Here is a 17,295-nt window from a genome sequence, read left to right on the forward strand (position 1 = left end):
ATAAAACATATATGATTACAAATTGTTTTTGGGTTTTTTTTTAAATAAGAATTTATTCTCAAGAACAGCAATAAAACAAAAATGCAATAATCTTAATTGCACCAAAAACAGTAAGGCATATTTGCTCAACTAGTTCTTCAAACCTCAGTTTGAAATTATTTTAAAACCCCATAGAAACCTTTCCTCATTAGTTTTGAAATCAAACAGCAATGCATTAATTCTGAAAAACAAACAAAGAGATAACAAAAAACCCAAACTGAGCATTTTTGTGAGTCATAATTTGTCTGACCATACATCCATTTTCAATATTTTATTGCAAAAATATTAAAGGTTCAGTGATACAAAACAATAAAAAGGGCATCTTATGAGATCAAAATGTAGAATAATGGGTCCTTTTAAATGAAACTTTGACATATTTCCTCTATATTCTTGAAATAAATGTGGGTTAAAAAAGTGACTCGTATGAAATAAAGAAAAAGCTCAACAAATATTCAGTGATATGCCGCAAAGGACTTAATACAGGCTAATTCCTTGGAAATGTAAGCTTAGCAGGCCTGTTGGTTATGAACCTGTCGGGCTCTCAGAGAACAGTGGACGTACATACAGGCTGGTTTTGTCCGCCCCCCTCAGCACGGCCAGGCCTCTCACATTCTCCGTAAGTACGCTCTAGTGAGGAACTTCACTGAAGCATTCAGCTCTGTCCAGTCTCCACAGATTCTCATTTCACAGGTGACTGTGGCCGGCTTCAAGCCTGTCTGTGCTGCAGACGCAACCATTCAAGCTTTCCAGATAAATTTAGAGACCCTTTCTTTACATTTCCAGTAACCACTATGTGCTGTTGCTGCTTCTTCTCATAATATTTCCATAACCTTTTGCAACTATTATATATAGATGTATATAGATATACATCTATATATATATCTATCTATGTATATATAATTTTCTTTCTTTTTTTAAATTTGTAATTTCAACTTGTTAATACTGTCACAAAGTATTTTAGTTTTGGTCCTACAGTGTTCATTTACACACAGAATATGCTTTGGTTACTGAACCTTAAAAATAAGAGGGAAAACAACATTTACAGTATTAATGAATCATCTCAAAATCCTGTAAATATTTCTAGAGTATTTTTTGAAAATGCTAAAAGCCCCAGTTACTGTAAATTAACATCGAGGTTACAGCAGCCCAAGAACTGATAGTAATGGTCTTCGAGTGCAAAATGGTAAACGTCCATTTACACAGTTAAAGAAGATAATCCTGCTTTTCAGTGACTTCACATGACCTCCTCTGTGCTGTGAGAAGAACACTTGTATGCAGCACTTAAACACCTCTTTGTATTTGATTAGTTTTGATTAGTTTTACTGACAAGTTTGCATTTTAGTGGTTGCATGAGACCCATTGTGCAACCCTTAACTTACTAATTATATTATCAATCACAATATTTGACATGGTATAAATATATTTTATACCAGGACATGCACACCACAACGCTGCAGAGGCAGCATCTACCTTGACAGCATAACCCATATATTAGCGGCACCTTCTCTAAATGTGAGTAACTGCTCCATAATAAATCTGTCCAGGCTATCTACTCTTGAAGCCTAAGGATCCAGTTTGATATGAGAATATTTTTGCACATAATGAATTTGCTGCAAGGCAAATTAGTATATAAAATGTCAATCTTAACCCTAACAGTGACTTTAAGCACAATGCAGCTGCTGAAAGGTTTTTAAGAGAATAGCTAAAAGCTGTGCAGATGCATAACCAACCCATGACATAGTTTAACTACAATCTTTCCATATGACACAGTTAAAATGATTGTGAAACACAATTTAGAAGCTGCATTTGATCTAAAAATAAACATGACAGCATTACGCTTCTCATCAGAAATGAATAGTTGGCACATAAGTTCATGACAATGGAATAAGGTGTCAGTTAAAACCACATGTTCCATTCAGATCAAATCAAAGGATCCTTTGCTTTAAAAAAATAATACGTGTATAAAATGACCACATTCTCAACATTTTTTCCAACACACAATAAACTATTTTTTTTGCAATAAAAAAAAAATCAAAACAATCAAAGTGCGTGTTATATTTTTCCACATTAAGACCTACAATAATACCTTTACTAAAATCTCAGAAGCAGAGTTAGTAGGGGTGGCATCGCTGTTAGATGGTGAAGTGATGCCAAAACATATCAAGTCTAAGGATGGCACTGCACAATCTTTGGGAAAGTGGGAACTCATGATGCTTGACTGCTCTCTTTTTCAGAGCAGACTCTTCTTGCCTTGAAGCTGGCAGTCTGAATGCTGTCTGCTCCAATCTGCCTGAATACAAAAAACTGCAAAAAAAAGGGGAAAAAAAGGAAAAAAAACAAACCCCTGCTGTCCATGTTTAGCCTGTTCCTCTAGCATTATCTCCACTGTCGCTGAAGTGCCAAGGCTGAAAGGGCCAGCATGGTTGGCAGTGCTACAGACGGTGCACAGAGCGGGGCAGAGTTATCCACAGGCCCGCTCCGGTCGGCTCTCACCACGGGGATTTCAGTTGCAGCCGTACCGTCCATGTATGTGGGGCAGACCTCTGTGCAGCCGCTGCCACTGCCTGAGCCACTGCCTTCATCGCCTGCAATACCGTAACACAAGCCAGAATGAGCACAGCACTGCAATAGCAGTGTAACATTGCTCAAAATCTCCAGCAGACACTGTGGAACTTTCTCATGTATAAATTAAAGGGTTTAAATATCACATGATTATCACCCACCTGGTGGGAAATGTGTCATTCTCTGTTTTCCTTTAGTCTCTTAAATTGTCTTAATTTTACGGTCAGCACATTGTATCACAAACTCAGTGTTGTTCAGATATGCTAATATATACACACTACACGCATGCTAAACAGTAAATAATAAACAGACACTGCCTGGTTAACACAGTCAAACATTCAGCTTCAAATATATTTCTCATCAACTTATGGGAGACTTAAAACAATTCTTAAATTAGACTCAATGCTAAACTTTTATTCATCAAGTAGACATTAAGTAAAAATCTGCAAAGATGTTTAAAAAATGTGTCTCCCTATTTCTACTGCCCCCAAGTGGCTAAAATGAACTTAGCAGTGAGTATTTACTTGTGATTCTTTACTTTTTGTTTATTAGTGTAATTGTGTCATTTGTTTGTGAAGGTTCTCAGTCATCCAGGTCATCGTAGTCAAAGGAGCTTACAAAGAAAAGCGTCTGGACTTCTTTAAGTTACTTGAAGATGTTTCACCTCTCATCCGAGAAGCTTCTTCAGTTCTGAGGTCAAATGGTGGAGAGTCCCAGATTTAAACCTAGTGGGAGTAACCCCCCAAAGAGGGACAAAAGGACCCCCTCATATCCTGGGTCATCTGACCTCAGGAATTTGCATGATAAGGTGGGGCCAGGTTTCACAATGAGCTCACCTGAATCCCTGGCTGATTGGGACCCACACCCATTTTCACACCTTGGCTCAGGCGATTAGAGGATCACCAGGGGGTCCTTTTGTCCCTCTTTGGGGGGATACTCCCACTAGGTTTAAATCTGGGACTCTCCACCATTTGACCTTAGAACTGAAGAAGCTTCTCGGATGAGAGGTGAAACGTTTTCAAGCAACTTAAAGAAGTCCAGATGTTTTTCTTTGTAAACTCCTTTGACAACGGTGTCATTTGTACAGTTAAACAGAACGTGATTTTGCACACTCAGTGTGACATCTCAAAATTTCATAAATCTGGCAGAAGATAAGGTTTTTTTGTTGTTGTTTTTGTTTATTATTATTATTATTATTATTATACAATTTTTGTTATTTGCACCTTTAGTTCTGCTTGCAGTTTTACTGACGCTGATCACCTTTGCCTTAGGGTTAGGCAGACAGCTTATTAGTAGTGAGTTGTTCTATTTGTGTGTATGACAGAAGTGGCAAATGGCTTACTTGAGTCTTGAAAGTAGATATCATTGCCATTGTAGGCATTTTTCAGCTTGTTAGTCATCACCCTCAGAGCCATGATTTGCTGACGGATGAGTGTGTCTGGGCGTGTGATGTCAACACCCACTTCAGGGTTATTCACCTGGTTGGTAAGGCCATCCTTTTGGACCTCAGGAAAGTACCTGATGGAAAAAGAAAAGGAACAAAAACAGTTTTCCTTGATACTGTTTAGTTGCTAAACAAAGAAAACCTTTACTTTGTTTAGTTGTTATAGACTGCTTTCTCTGAAATCTCATCAGAAGCATTCACTCAACAAAAACAGAGACAGGCTAAACACGGTCGAATTCCATAAATGTTTTGAGTCATGGGTCCAGTACAGCACTTGGGAATTGCTCTTTGAGGTAACAACAATGTTGGCAAAATGAACATTTGACCCAGTCGTGTAGGGTAATGTTCTGACATTCTTTTGACATATTTCTCTCGGGAAAACGTGTCAGCTGAATGCACTCCTGCTCGATAAATAAGCGGCAGGTCGTCATGTGATGGAATTCCACAGATCATCTGACACAGCAGCAATTGTTCTCCATAAGTCCAGATCACTCTGGAAAATACACACGTCTGAAATTTTGCTGAGGTGAAAGAGGCAAAATTTCACTTCTTTAATTGATGTTGTTTTTTTCTACCACTGAAAATAGCATTGAATATCAATTAAAACAATTAAAGAAGTTTAAAATATTCAAAATCATATAGCTGATATAACGATTAAAAGCAAAAATCGATTTCTCAGTTAGATCAGTAACGGCCAGGGAATCTGGAGCCCTAATGCAAATGTTAGCTTTTTAAAATGAAACCAAAATAACAGATGGATCTAGATGCTGGTTGAACATTTAAAAACAAAAGAAGAAGAAGAAGAAAAACACAATTTCACAAATATGCCACCAAATTCAAAACGCATGGAAGCAAATGATATTTTACACGAGATGAATTGAAACCACATAGAAAAGTTTTTTTTATAATGTTTAAGACAACAGCTTACTTTTAGTTCAAATCAAAACGCATGCTAAGCTCTTGCAGAGCAGGTGAAAGCACATAATCTGATTCTTAATTCTAGGCTTAGACTTCTTAATATGAAGCAGGTTGAACAGACTTTGGACTTCTACCCTTTTGTGTTAGCTGGCATTAGCTTCAGGCTCTGTTGCCCTTACCTGCCCTTGGTGTGTCCGTTCCAGCACTCCTCTTCGCTGGCATTTCCAGCGGTCACTCTGTCTTCTACACACATCGCCTCAGGCAGGTTGGACCAAAATTTCTTGAAGTCCTTTAGTTTCTCTTTTATGTCAACCACCTACACAAGGACAGGGGTCATTGTGAGATAGGAAAAAAGCCTCCTGTATAAGTACATGAAGTCTGATTTCCAATCAAGGATGATACATATCATAAATACAGTTTCAGGGATGTTATTGATGTTTTTATATGCTTACAATGTAACATTAATACAGAAAAATCAGTTTCACTTCAGTTCCTCACATCACAGCCCCAAATATTAAACAAAATACGAGTCCAGCAGTACCTACAAGAATAGATGGTCAGAAATATTTACTGAATTACATTTTTATTGCACATTAATATGGCGTTTATTAACAGCTATAAGCTATTCATTATGTTTCAAAACAGTCTTTTTGTATCTAAAAACTCTGCAGAGTTAATGTAATAAAAAAATAGCAGCTAAAGAGAAAATGTCTACAAAGTCAAACTGATTGAAGTAATTACACAAATTGAAGTCAATAAGGCATTATGTCTCCTAATATATGTATGACATATGAAAAAGACAATGTGCTGTTTTTCTAAAACGTACATGACAGTCCTCTCAAATACTCCTATTTCTTATTTCTATAGCATCAAATCATAACAACAATTGCCTCAAGGTGGTTTATATTGTAAGGTAAAGCTCCTATAATATTACTATTACTGACAGTCATGATTAGTCATTAAAAAACCAAATCCCACAGTGTTACTAACAACAGTATGTGGCTGTAAAATCATTTGAGAGAAAATACAAACACTAAATTAAACTAAGACATTTCTGACACACAGTGGATGAGAAATGGCAGGTTGAAAACTTGCATTTGAGTGAGATGAATAAAGCTTACTGTTACTCTGGATGCATCTCGTGTGAAAAAGGCAGAGAAGCATTTCACTTTTGCTCACTAACACACCTTAACAAGCTGATTATAAACCTCAGGAAGACATCTTCGCACTTGAACTCGTACCAAACGATTTGGGTTTAATTTTTCCTTCTCTGTTGACTATCAAATGTTTGCATCATGGAAAGGAAGACTATGCAGGCTTGCAGCAATCATTTCAAACTGAATGCCAGACATAAATGCTCCTTTGCATCCCAGCCATGTGACAAAGTCAGATATCGTTTCCTGACTTGAGCCTGTTGAACTCCAATCTTTCATCAAACACACAGAATTTGACATATTTCACTGAAGCTGAGGGAAAGCCTGATAGCAGCAGGTTGGCTCCATTATCTTTTTCCGTCTGACTTGCTGTTGGCTTACGTGAAATTGTAGAGAACCTGAGCAGAACATGAAAGGTGCTGTACTGACTGTGTGACGCTGCTGTAGGCCTTGACACTGCTTTTGATGTGTTAATCCTGTCACACTGATGCCAAAGCACTTGAGCAGCTCTGATACTGCCCAGAGGGTCGAGGCTACACTCAATACAAGAGATTGACTGGCAATGTTTGACTAAACCTCATACATTAAGTTAAGTCTAACAAGTGAGATTCACAGTTTTCCTCAGGATCTGCTGGCAAAAAACAGAACCTGTGAAAGTGGGAACTGAACTAGGAATGACACATATGAAAACATTCGATTAATACCTCTATCAAGTATTGTGTGGCCATTATTTCACGTGGATGCAAGTGAAAAGGTATTTTAAGCAGCAGCTAATTTATTATCCTATTTGAAACAGAATTTTAAAAATCTGAAAGCTTCATGAACTGAAAAAAACCCCTAAAAAGTCTGTGTTAAGTTTGCAAAAGAGAAAGGTTTTGCAAACTTAACACAATTATAAACAAGCCTCTGAGAAAAGTCTGCCTCTCGTCTAACTGGACGTTGCCTATGAACAAATACTACCACTCCAACAAATAACCCTCAAATGCAACCAACTGCAAAGGCCACTAGATGGCAGTATGTCTTTGAGCTCTGGTGAGATGAAAGTGAGTAGATGAAAAATCCAGGGAGGAAATGAAAGTGACAAAATAACCTTGCAAATTGAAACTAATTATGTTTGCTAATGAAGCTTCTTTAACATCAAAGTTCAGCTCCATGTGGCCAAACATAGATGGAAGACATGACATCCAAACAGATGTCAGCAGAAAGCCTAATGGAAGACAAAATTACACACACACAAAAAACGCACACACGCAGACACATACACACAAAAGACGGTGTAGAAGAAACGCATGTCCCCATGGTATGTGAGGAAGCAGAGCGGAGATATGCGATTCTTTTTATAATCTGCTACCTATTACTGACAGCACTGACATTCTCATTAAAATCACAATGACGATCACAGACACAGCACCTCCCCGGCGCCTCACATCAGGATATTACATAGCATTTGTTTTCAGTGACATCCTAACAAATGACTATTATCATGCTATGTGATAGCTGCTCCAATTCCTAATGACACTAAAGGTGGCATTAGTGTGAGATATCTACAATCTATAATAAGGGCTGATGAGGGAGTTGATAGAAGCATTTACTCAATAGAAGTGCAAGCTGTATTCATTTTTAGATTATTATTCAGTCCCAGGACTTCAATAACTTCTAAATTTAAGGACCATATAAAACACCGACAACACAAGGACCTTAAGATATTAGAAGTGCTGCTAAAAAGACTTATCTTCAAACGCTGCTAACTGTACAGATGTTTTCCACTGAATGATGTCTTCTGAATAATTTCTAAATGGTTTAAATATGACAGATCAGCGCAGAAACGTAGCTCTTGATTTTCATTAAAAATATTTTAAATAATTATGTAAATAAACAGAGCTAAATGAGCCATTTGAAAACCCATTAAACCATCTTCTCCTGCAATGATATATATTTGCTATGTATTCTATAATTTTAAATATACAGTGTATATACTGTCTGCACTGAAATAAAAAGTGGTATATATAGATATATAGGCATATATTTCCTATTCTTTATAGGCACTATAAAGGTCTTTGAGGCCAATCCTGCAGGGATGTATGTAGCCTTGCTCTTGTCCTGTTTTATGCATCATATCATCTATATTATATATTACTTACAGGAACAGTGCTGTATCTTTATTCACTGATCTACCAGTGATACAGTGTGCAAAGGCATGTCTTTAAATGTTTCTTTTAACAACTGTAACAGTTTATAATTCCAATATTGAATTAAGATAAATCCTTTAACTTTGGCAAAAAAAATACACAAATGTGAACTATACAGCAGTGTTATTATTAATGTAGTAAAGCTTATTATTATATACCGGTAACAGCTGACATGACAGCTTATATATTTGGAATATATAAATACGTTGTGCATAATAAATGCATAATACATTTAATGCATATTGCTTCTTGTTGATGAATTCCATGAACGGCGCAAAACCAAACAGGTGCTACTTGGTCCCTCACTCTCTGAGTACTTCCCAACTTCCCAGCTGTGCATGTGGCATTTATCCTCTCCCCTGCTGGTTACTCAGGAGACGTAAATGCATGTAGTTTAACTTTTAAAAGAGGCTTATGAATTTCTTACAGCAACTGGGCACCGGGAAGTTACAAATGTTTCCCAAGCAGGAGTTTATTTGCTGAGCACAATTTAAAGTGGCTGATTAATCCACGTTTGGTGCACGAACGGGTACTTGCGCCCGCAGGATGCAGTATATATACAGCCACAACAAATGGGCCCTGTTTATTGCTCTTAAGATACATGTTGCCCAGTGCAATTGTATGGGGAGGTAATATGTCTTAATTAAAATAGAAACAAACAAACGAAAAATACAATGGAGCTACGTTGCACAAGTGAATAAGCTAAATCAGGATTTGGCTTCAAGATCAATATTCATAACCTTTTTGTAGGTTATGATCTTTTTATGAATTTGATGACAATAATAAAGTAAAGAGCATCACCAGGTTTATCTTTTAAACATCTTCTCCTTAGCTTAAACAAAAAAAAATATAATTATATTTACCTTGAAGCTTAATCATGTATGCAGCACCACTGCAGCACCACTGTCAACTCTCCACTTCCCTCCTCAGACATATTTTTTTCTTCTTTTACCCCATTGCCCTGTTTCCTGTCATGAACCATATATTTCTTCACTGCGTTGTTCTCTCTCTCTGCCTACTCGCTGTGACTCTGCAAGGTCCCCACTCTTTTTGGTCTTTTTCTGTCTTGCTTTAGTTCTAAATGTAAGTGAAACTTTCATGCCTAGCTGACCCGTGATCTTACAACAGAGCTCCCATTCAAAGGAGATTTGTGGGTAAAGCCTCTGGTGTCTTCCGACTTTGATACACAGAATAAGTTCAGTCTTCTCTATCCTTTCTGTATTGAATCATTTTATTCAAGCTTTCATTTTAATTATTTAGAATTTTAACGAGCACTGTGTGTGTGTGTGTGTGTGTGCAATGCAGTTAATCATGCATTTATTTAATTGTCCAGTTCTTTTTTGTCTCTTTATAGCTCTTATTTCCACTAGAAAAGATAAGCAGAGATTTTTTTTAACAGCACCAAACCACAGAAAATAAATTCAGCAACAGCAATGGAAAGTAGCCTGTAATGTATTACAGCTCACACAGCTTAGCGTGCTATGATCCAAACATAACCTCACCTTTAAACTTGCATTTTTCACCTCAAATGAAATCTGCCCAAACAGCCCGGATATGCGATACAGTGTTTACTGGCTGTAAAAAGCTGTTGGCAAGCTCACGTGGACAAACATGAGGAAATGTTTACAGAGAGTAATTATTTCCAAAAATCAGCCATATGAGCATATGAGATTCCGGTGTTAACGGGCTTAAAGTCTTTGTGTTTGCACACACTTAAAGTGTTTCTTACAATATTTATCACCCATGCTGTTTTTCTGTGCACACAGCTGAGTGTGCAGGCAGACAGATCATAAGTTCTCGTGGCTCTCTAACAGTGTGGCAGCTGTGTGCCATCTTTCAGCTCAGAACAGAAATGTGAGTGAACTATACTTTGACCAGTGGTTTTCAGACGCCCTTGCCTATTCTCAGATCAAAAGCTGACGTGTCGCTGGCTTTGAAGTTGCAGTCACACTCCCAGTGACGGCACAATGTCAGGGCCCTAAGCTCTTATCTGGCCGTAGAATGATGTCTGTACGTGCTATGTGCCTTTCGGTAAAAAAGAAATATGCGGCCAGACTACATAACTTTTGCTCTCAGCACACACACTGCACTTGCAGTGCTCCCCAAGCTGACCTGTGCAGAGTGTGTCCCCTGGCTTTTCAGTCAGCTGGTACATCTCCTTTCCTCTCTCTCTCTGTAATAAGCACCTATCTTGCTTAATTAACAACCAGTCCTTTTCATAAGCACATATCTGGGGTTGTCGTCACTGTTTGACACGGCACACATCCATCTGCTGCAAGTCTGTACTAAATTAGTGCACGTTCAATCTAATCATAGACTCGACAGCAGGTCTTCCCACTAAACCACAAGGGGCAGACAACTCCTCGATCAACTTATTTTCCCTGGCAACTGCTCCTCCTGTCTGCGTTAAAATAGTTTTTCATTTGATACGAATGCAGTATTCTTCCTGCATCTCAATTACAGGGGTCAGGGAGTCGGTTCTGCTCATACCAAGTCCTTGGCCATGCCACAAGTCTCTTTCCCTGACCAGTGACCAATTTGAGGACAGACCAAATAGTTTCTCACAAGGAGGAAGGCCACAGTAAGAATAACTTTGCATGTTCATCACAACTGTGATCAAGTTAGATTTTTTACCCAGTCACACTGAGGAACTAATGCAGTCTCTTGTGGTAAGGCTGTTGACAAATCAGCCGTCATGGTGTCAAGTCACAGGGGACTGAATCCCTGTGGGTATAAGTCCCTAGACATGACTATTAAGTCTGGTGTCCAACATGTCATAAAATCCTCCTCATCAGTTCAAGTCAACTCATAAACAGCAGATTCTTTCAACCAAGGCTTGCCATCTGGCTTTAAAGTACTTTTAGCATATTATTAAAATGATTCAGTAGAAATAACATTGGTTAGCCTAAAGCACATCAAGCAAATGACCTCTGCGATGATGTTTCGAGTAGCAGTTGTCTCCACATCGTTGTGTCTGCTTTGTCCTTGTCTGGAAACATTTGCCTCAAAGGTGACTGGCAGTGTTGCTTGGAGCAGGTAACTACCAGACTGCATATAGATGTGGGCTGTTTTCATCCAATCAATATCCATCAACAGAGGGCAAAAGCAAACAATGTTTCCCCTTTGTGACTTCACAATAGATGAGATCAGAAAGACATCACTCCGCTGTTAATCTTGCAGTGCTAACACAAATGAAAATGGTACACCAAAAGCAAATCATGGTTAGAAAACATCACAACCACTTACAAGCTATGTGGCTTGATATGACATTGGAGTGATGTCATATCATCACCCCACCCCACAGACTGCTGGGCTACATGCCACGTGCTCATGATAAATCCATTTTTTAAGGATCATTCTGCAGGCTGCAGCACTTTCTTTAACTTCCTCCTCGTTTAACTTGATTACAACTGATTATGTCCTGGTAGAAATCTGCCACAGCAGGATTCCAAAACATGATTTGACATGAACAGCCCAAGAAAGCCTCAACCAGAGCAGCGCGTCTCCTGGTGACAGCGCTGTCACGCCGTTACTATGCTGCTTCCTTAGAGCGAATGCACGAAGTAAAGTAAAACTGTATTGTTACACAAATCTGGCTATTATTTTGCATTCGTTTCGATTTGCAACCTGGCATTCACACAATAGTGTAAATGCTGTGTGATCCATTTTAATTATATACCTGACAGAAATGGTGGGGAAGATATGGGACAATAAACAAAGCTAATGAATATTTATCACTTATTACTGCGGCCGAAACACCGATTTTAAAACGTCTGCCTTAATTTAATACTGTACATTGCATTGATGCAATCGCATAAGTGCGTCAAACCAGATTTGCTATCACGCTGTCTTACTATGTTGTAAAATTAAGTTTTGAAAGTTGAACTGAATTTGTGCGCTCGCTTCTGCAGCACCCTGGAGGCATAACTTTATTTTCAACATTATACAGACTTCATAAGTGTTGTAGAGGAAACAATTCATCATGCCTTTAATTCAATGTGACAGTGAATCTCTGTGTACCTTGAAAAACTTGTGGAAAAAAAACCTGTCTCCAAAAATAAAAGTGTAAGATGCATAATTACAAACCAACATCTTTAGACTTTTAAGGCTATATTTATCAGATTTGATCACTTTGTAAAGTGGATTATATTAAATTGTGAATAGCAACAGAAAAAAGGATGTCTTACAAAATGATGCTGGTATCCGTTGTGATCATAGGGGCATTTGAAGACTTCATTAGTCATAAGTCAATACACAGGTGTTGTTAAAGCCCAACCTTATCTAGGTTTGTGTATACTGGATTCTGCACATAAAGCACACACACACACACACATGAAGATCAAGTATTTCCCTTATAAATGACTTTATTGATGTAGCTCATGTTGTACTTACATCCTGTCACTGAACGGGACTGTCATGGCCCATTTTAAGTCTTTTTGCCTCAAACCATTTGCTCAGTCCCATGGTAACTACACAGTTAGGCAATATGGTTTATCATAGTGAGCAAAATGTATCACACAAAGATCCCGTGGTGAGGAAAAAATGACAGAATATTGATGAAGCGGCGTTGAGTTTGTGCATGTGACTCGCCCAAGGCTACGACAGGCGAACTTTGAAAAAGGGAGATGATTAAAGGGAAGCTATGCACTATGGAAAACAGAGCAATCATTGGCAAGCCTGCTTTCCCCTGCTACCCCTGTTCCCCAGAGATGCAAGCAGCGTACAGTGTAATGGGGCCAGTGCGCCTCATTAATGAATTGACACATATGAAATGTAGCAGAGCCTTTATGGCACCAGCATTAGTCGATGAGGGGGAAAATGGACAATGTATGGAAGGAATTAAATAAAATCAGTGTTTGTGGAAAAAATACTGTTTTGGCATTATAGCGGCTGGCTGACCTTTGATTTTAACTTAAAAAAGTGACGAACTGTAAAACAGAGTTATTGGGGCAATTTGATTATCAGCATGATAACATCCAAAAAAGTATATAAACCCCCCCACATGATTTTAGCTCAGTTATTATGCGCCCATTTTTATTATACTATGCATTTTCCAATATCTGCGGTTTTTACTGACTTCCCTTCCTGTGCCTCTCTTCGTTTAATAAACCACGTTTATGGTTTCGTAAATTTCATTTGCGGCTACAAAAAAAATTCCACAGCAGATGCAGCCACTGTAACATTCAGCTGTCTGTAACAGCAGAAACTCATGACATATCTATCATTGCAACTATCTTATACCCATCTGGTAGTATAAAGTATGTGATCTTTGTAAGCTAAACCACAAATGTAATGGAATTTGTACATCTCCATGCCAGAGGGTGGGTCATGTTTGGATCTTTGCCATATATAGGCCGATTTGAGACTGCAGGAAAATGGAGCATAATGTGACCTTTTAACTTGTATACAGCATATACTTGTGGACAAGCTGTGCTTTTGCGTCTGGCCAAGATCCCTAAAACAATTATCCAACTGGATTGCAGATGTAAGGCATTACATGGATCCTTTATATGCTGGTTTTGTGTATTTTCTCAGAAAACCATAATAAGGATATGTGGGATATTAAAAGCACAGTGAGATATAATGGTCACAAAATTGACTTCATAGAAAGTCAAGCCGTTAATAACGGATTGCTGAGACCTGCAAATTATCAGGGGATTTGGATTTGTTTGGCATTTCGGACTGCAAAAATCTCAGAGGTGGTGAAAAACAAGGTTTGGAGAACTTATTGTGCCAGTATTCATTTCTTCTCTGTATCTACGTTCAAAAATGAAGACTAATATGACAAAATAGGATCACGGTATATCATTTAAAGCTTAGTAAAATGATAAATTATTAAGTGGTCTGAATGTCTTTTTATTGATATTTATATTTTGCCTTTACTCTTAAAAGATGGATGCATCTGGGCCATCGTGGCATGACCAGCAAGCCAAACAGAGTCAGGTCCCACATTTATCAAAATGAATGACTGCACAAGAGGACAGCATGCTGTTTTAAGACACTCAAAAAGCAAATAAAAAAAATACAATTTTGACTGGAGATTTTCTTGTCACATAAAATGTTCTCATACAACACCGCGGCACTCTGTGGCTTTAGCCAACGCAGTATCTTAATACCGTAATACCTATAATCCAGGACAGAGTATTTTTATCTTGCTAGCTGTAATTGCTGCTTTTTGTAAGCTGTTTTCTCTAAATGTCCTTTTGATATTTTTTTAAGTATTGCATGGTAAAAAGAGGACAAACTGGACTAGCACTGATCATGTTTGCATAGTTTCTGTATAGATTTTCTTTGCTCTTCTAATTTTGTATTCTCATTTACACACATATCTATATCTATATCTATCTATCTATCTATCTATCTATCCATCCATCCATCCATCCATCCATCCATCTATCTATCTATCTTTTCTGAATTGAGTTTGCATTTTTTGAGTTTGTTTATCAAATTATTTATTATTTATGTTTTCTCTTAAGCCGGCTCCTGAAAAACCTTCTAAATTGTACTTTTCTGAACTTTGATAAGCCCCGTACCCACATTGTGATACACATCACAGTTTTGTCGTTTTGGGAATTTAATTTGAACCACCTCAGGCTTTGGAGAAAGTAAAACAAAATAAAATATCTATACCTCTTGTCCTACACCCACAGGCACTTACGTATGCAATAAGATTGTTATGAAATTGTCTTGAAGAATAAATCCCTCTGCTGAAACGGCTTCTTCATCTTATATTTTTAGCTTAAAAGTTTTGTTCAACCCAGCTGACAGTGAGACACAGGATTGTTATTCTTTCCACCCTGTTGACAACCTTACTAGTGTTGCCTTGTGAATGACAACAGTAACAAATGGATGATAAGTATTCTATGGTTGTTGCACCTTTTGCCCTGATACAGCATGTGCAATGTCTCTTTTATCACTATAGGATCAAGGTCATAAAGCATTGGATTACTGTCAGCTGCAGTTGCCTGATAACCTGATTGAGATGTGTCACTATGGGAAATGTCTCTGTATGCTCGTCTTACATATAATTTAGTCATAGGAAGTGATGGTGATGTGCTCAAAGCAGCCTCTACTTCCTACACATTTACATAAACAACTTCCTTTTTTTCCCTCAAAAGCTGTATTGTTTGCCCCATGCAATCAGAACCACACTCCCACTCACAACAGTGTCAGATTCTTGCTATTATGAGCAACAAACTTGTTGCTTGTCGTTAAACTTGGGATTTGTGGTTACTGGTCATCTGAAATGTGTCATCTTGACCTAAAATGTGGCATCGAGAGTAAACCATGGATGAGGAAAAACTCATTTACAACGTAACACAACCCACACAGACTGGGTTAAAAAAAAAAAACCCTTCATATAGATCCAAAAGCACTAAATGCTCTTTTCAAGGAATAAATATGTCCACAGTGGTGCCACAAGCCAGATATCAGCAATGTGTCATTCCTCTGCCTTCCCACGCAAATTTATATTGTCAGCCTGAGAATCAACCGAGTGACTGAGGGCAAACTAAGTGCTTCATCTTTAAATCAGTGAAGGTGCCACAAGCTTCTTCATTATTTTTTTTCAACATTCACAACTCCTGACAAACAAATTCACATAATTGACAAAGAATATAAATAATGTAAAGTCATCCCACAGCTCTACTAAATGTCACTGCTTCCCCCCCCCCGACATTAGCATTAAGATAATGCAGCCGAGTCTCTGAGTTGAAATCTGTTTACTTTTGTAGCCCCCTTTTTCTTTTAGAACTGCCTTCATTCTTTGTGATATTAGTAACAATGGTTAGTAACAATACTCAGGTAGGCTTTGGCGTTGAAACTATGCTCAGCTGTTAGTAAGAGGCACTAAGAAAAAATACCCCACATCATTACAGCACCACCAGCCAGAACCATTAAAGGCAGGATGGATCCATGCTTTTATGTGTTTTATGCCAAATTCTGACCCTACCATGTAAATGCTGCAAGAGAAGTTGAGACTCATCAGACCACGAAACATTTTCTTAATCTTCTACTCTACAATTTTGGTCTGCTGTAAGCCATCTGCTTCACGCTTTGATGTATTGTGCATTCAGAGATGCTCGTACGCATACTTTGGTTGTAACGAGTGGTTATTTGAGTGGCTGTTGCCTCCCTATCATCTCAAAGCAGTTTGGTCATTTCTCCCTAACTTCTAGCATCAACAAACCATTTCCACCAAACTGCTGTGCACTGGATGTTTTCTCCTTTTTGGACAAATCTCTCTGTAAACTCTAGAGGTGGGAAAATCCCAGTAGATCAGCAGTTTCTGAACAACTCAGTACCACTCATGCTCAGTGTAAACTTCAGCAAGTCATCTTGTCCATGTCTATAACCTTAATGTGCTGAGGTGATGACATGTGATTGCCTGATTAGACATTTGGTCTAAGAAGCAGTTAAACATATGTATGTAATAAAGTGACCAGTGAGTGCAAATAACATATTGTTCTCTCTTTCTTCTACATAAATGTTTTTTCTGGGAAAAGGGAGGAGATTTCACTGAAAAAAAAAATCACAGGATCTCATAGCAGATCCACCCAAGTTAGTCAGGTTTGGTTGGATCTGCTATGCTTTTTTCTGCTTTGACAACTAATACCAAGCTTAAAAATTTACTTTTTAGGACTGTGGTTTTACCATATAAGTAAAAAAAAAAAAGTTTCTTAAAGCACATGCACAGCATACAGTGCAATGTACATCTACCAGTGGCTCTAAAGGTTTCTGCCCATCGTAAATTTTAGAATATGTCCACGCTGTGCAACTCCACATGTTTACACTTTGTAAGCTAACCAGAGTCCCATGCTTCTAAATGAAAGTTACATCCTCTTTTAGCTTACCAACTGTAAACACAGCTGTTTTATGAAGAAAGAGTCGACTTGACATGTTGTCTGCTTTGGTTCTTTTTGGTTTGCTCCTTTGTTTTCTAAACAAACAGCCACCACCGCACAGCAACTGTCAACTGTACAGGTAATTA

The 17,295-nt window shown here is 38.1% G+C and overlaps 1 protein-coding gene across 2 annotated transcripts in view; it reads right to left on the reverse strand.

The window, feature by feature from the left end:
- Positions 1-34: 34 nt before the first annotated feature.
- Positions 35-17,295, reverse strand: part of gpc6b (glypican 6b) — an 80,307-nt gene continuing 63,046 nt past the window's right edge. For both annotated transcript variants that reach the window (XM_005921401.3, XM_005921402.3), the window contains 3 exons: positions 5,143-5,279; positions 3,944-4,119; positions 35-2,624 (listed from right to left, as the gene is read on the reverse strand). In XM_005921401.3, coding sequence (XP_005921463.1) covers positions 2,416-2,624; positions 3,944-4,119; positions 5,143-5,279 — 522 coding nt within the window. In that variant the 3' untranslated portion in view covers positions 35-2,415. The remainder of the gene's footprint in view (positions 2,625-3,943; positions 4,120-5,142; positions 5,280-17,295) is intronic.

This window comes from Haplochromis burtoni, unplaced genomic scaffold (assembly GCF_018398535.1).
Source record: "Haplochromis burtoni strain Fernald_Lab_line unplaced genomic scaffold, NCSU_Asbu1 Contig_48, whole genome shotgun sequence".
Classification (NCBI taxonomy): Eukaryota; Metazoa; Chordata; class Actinopteri; order Cichliformes; family Cichlidae; genus Haplochromis; species Haplochromis burtoni.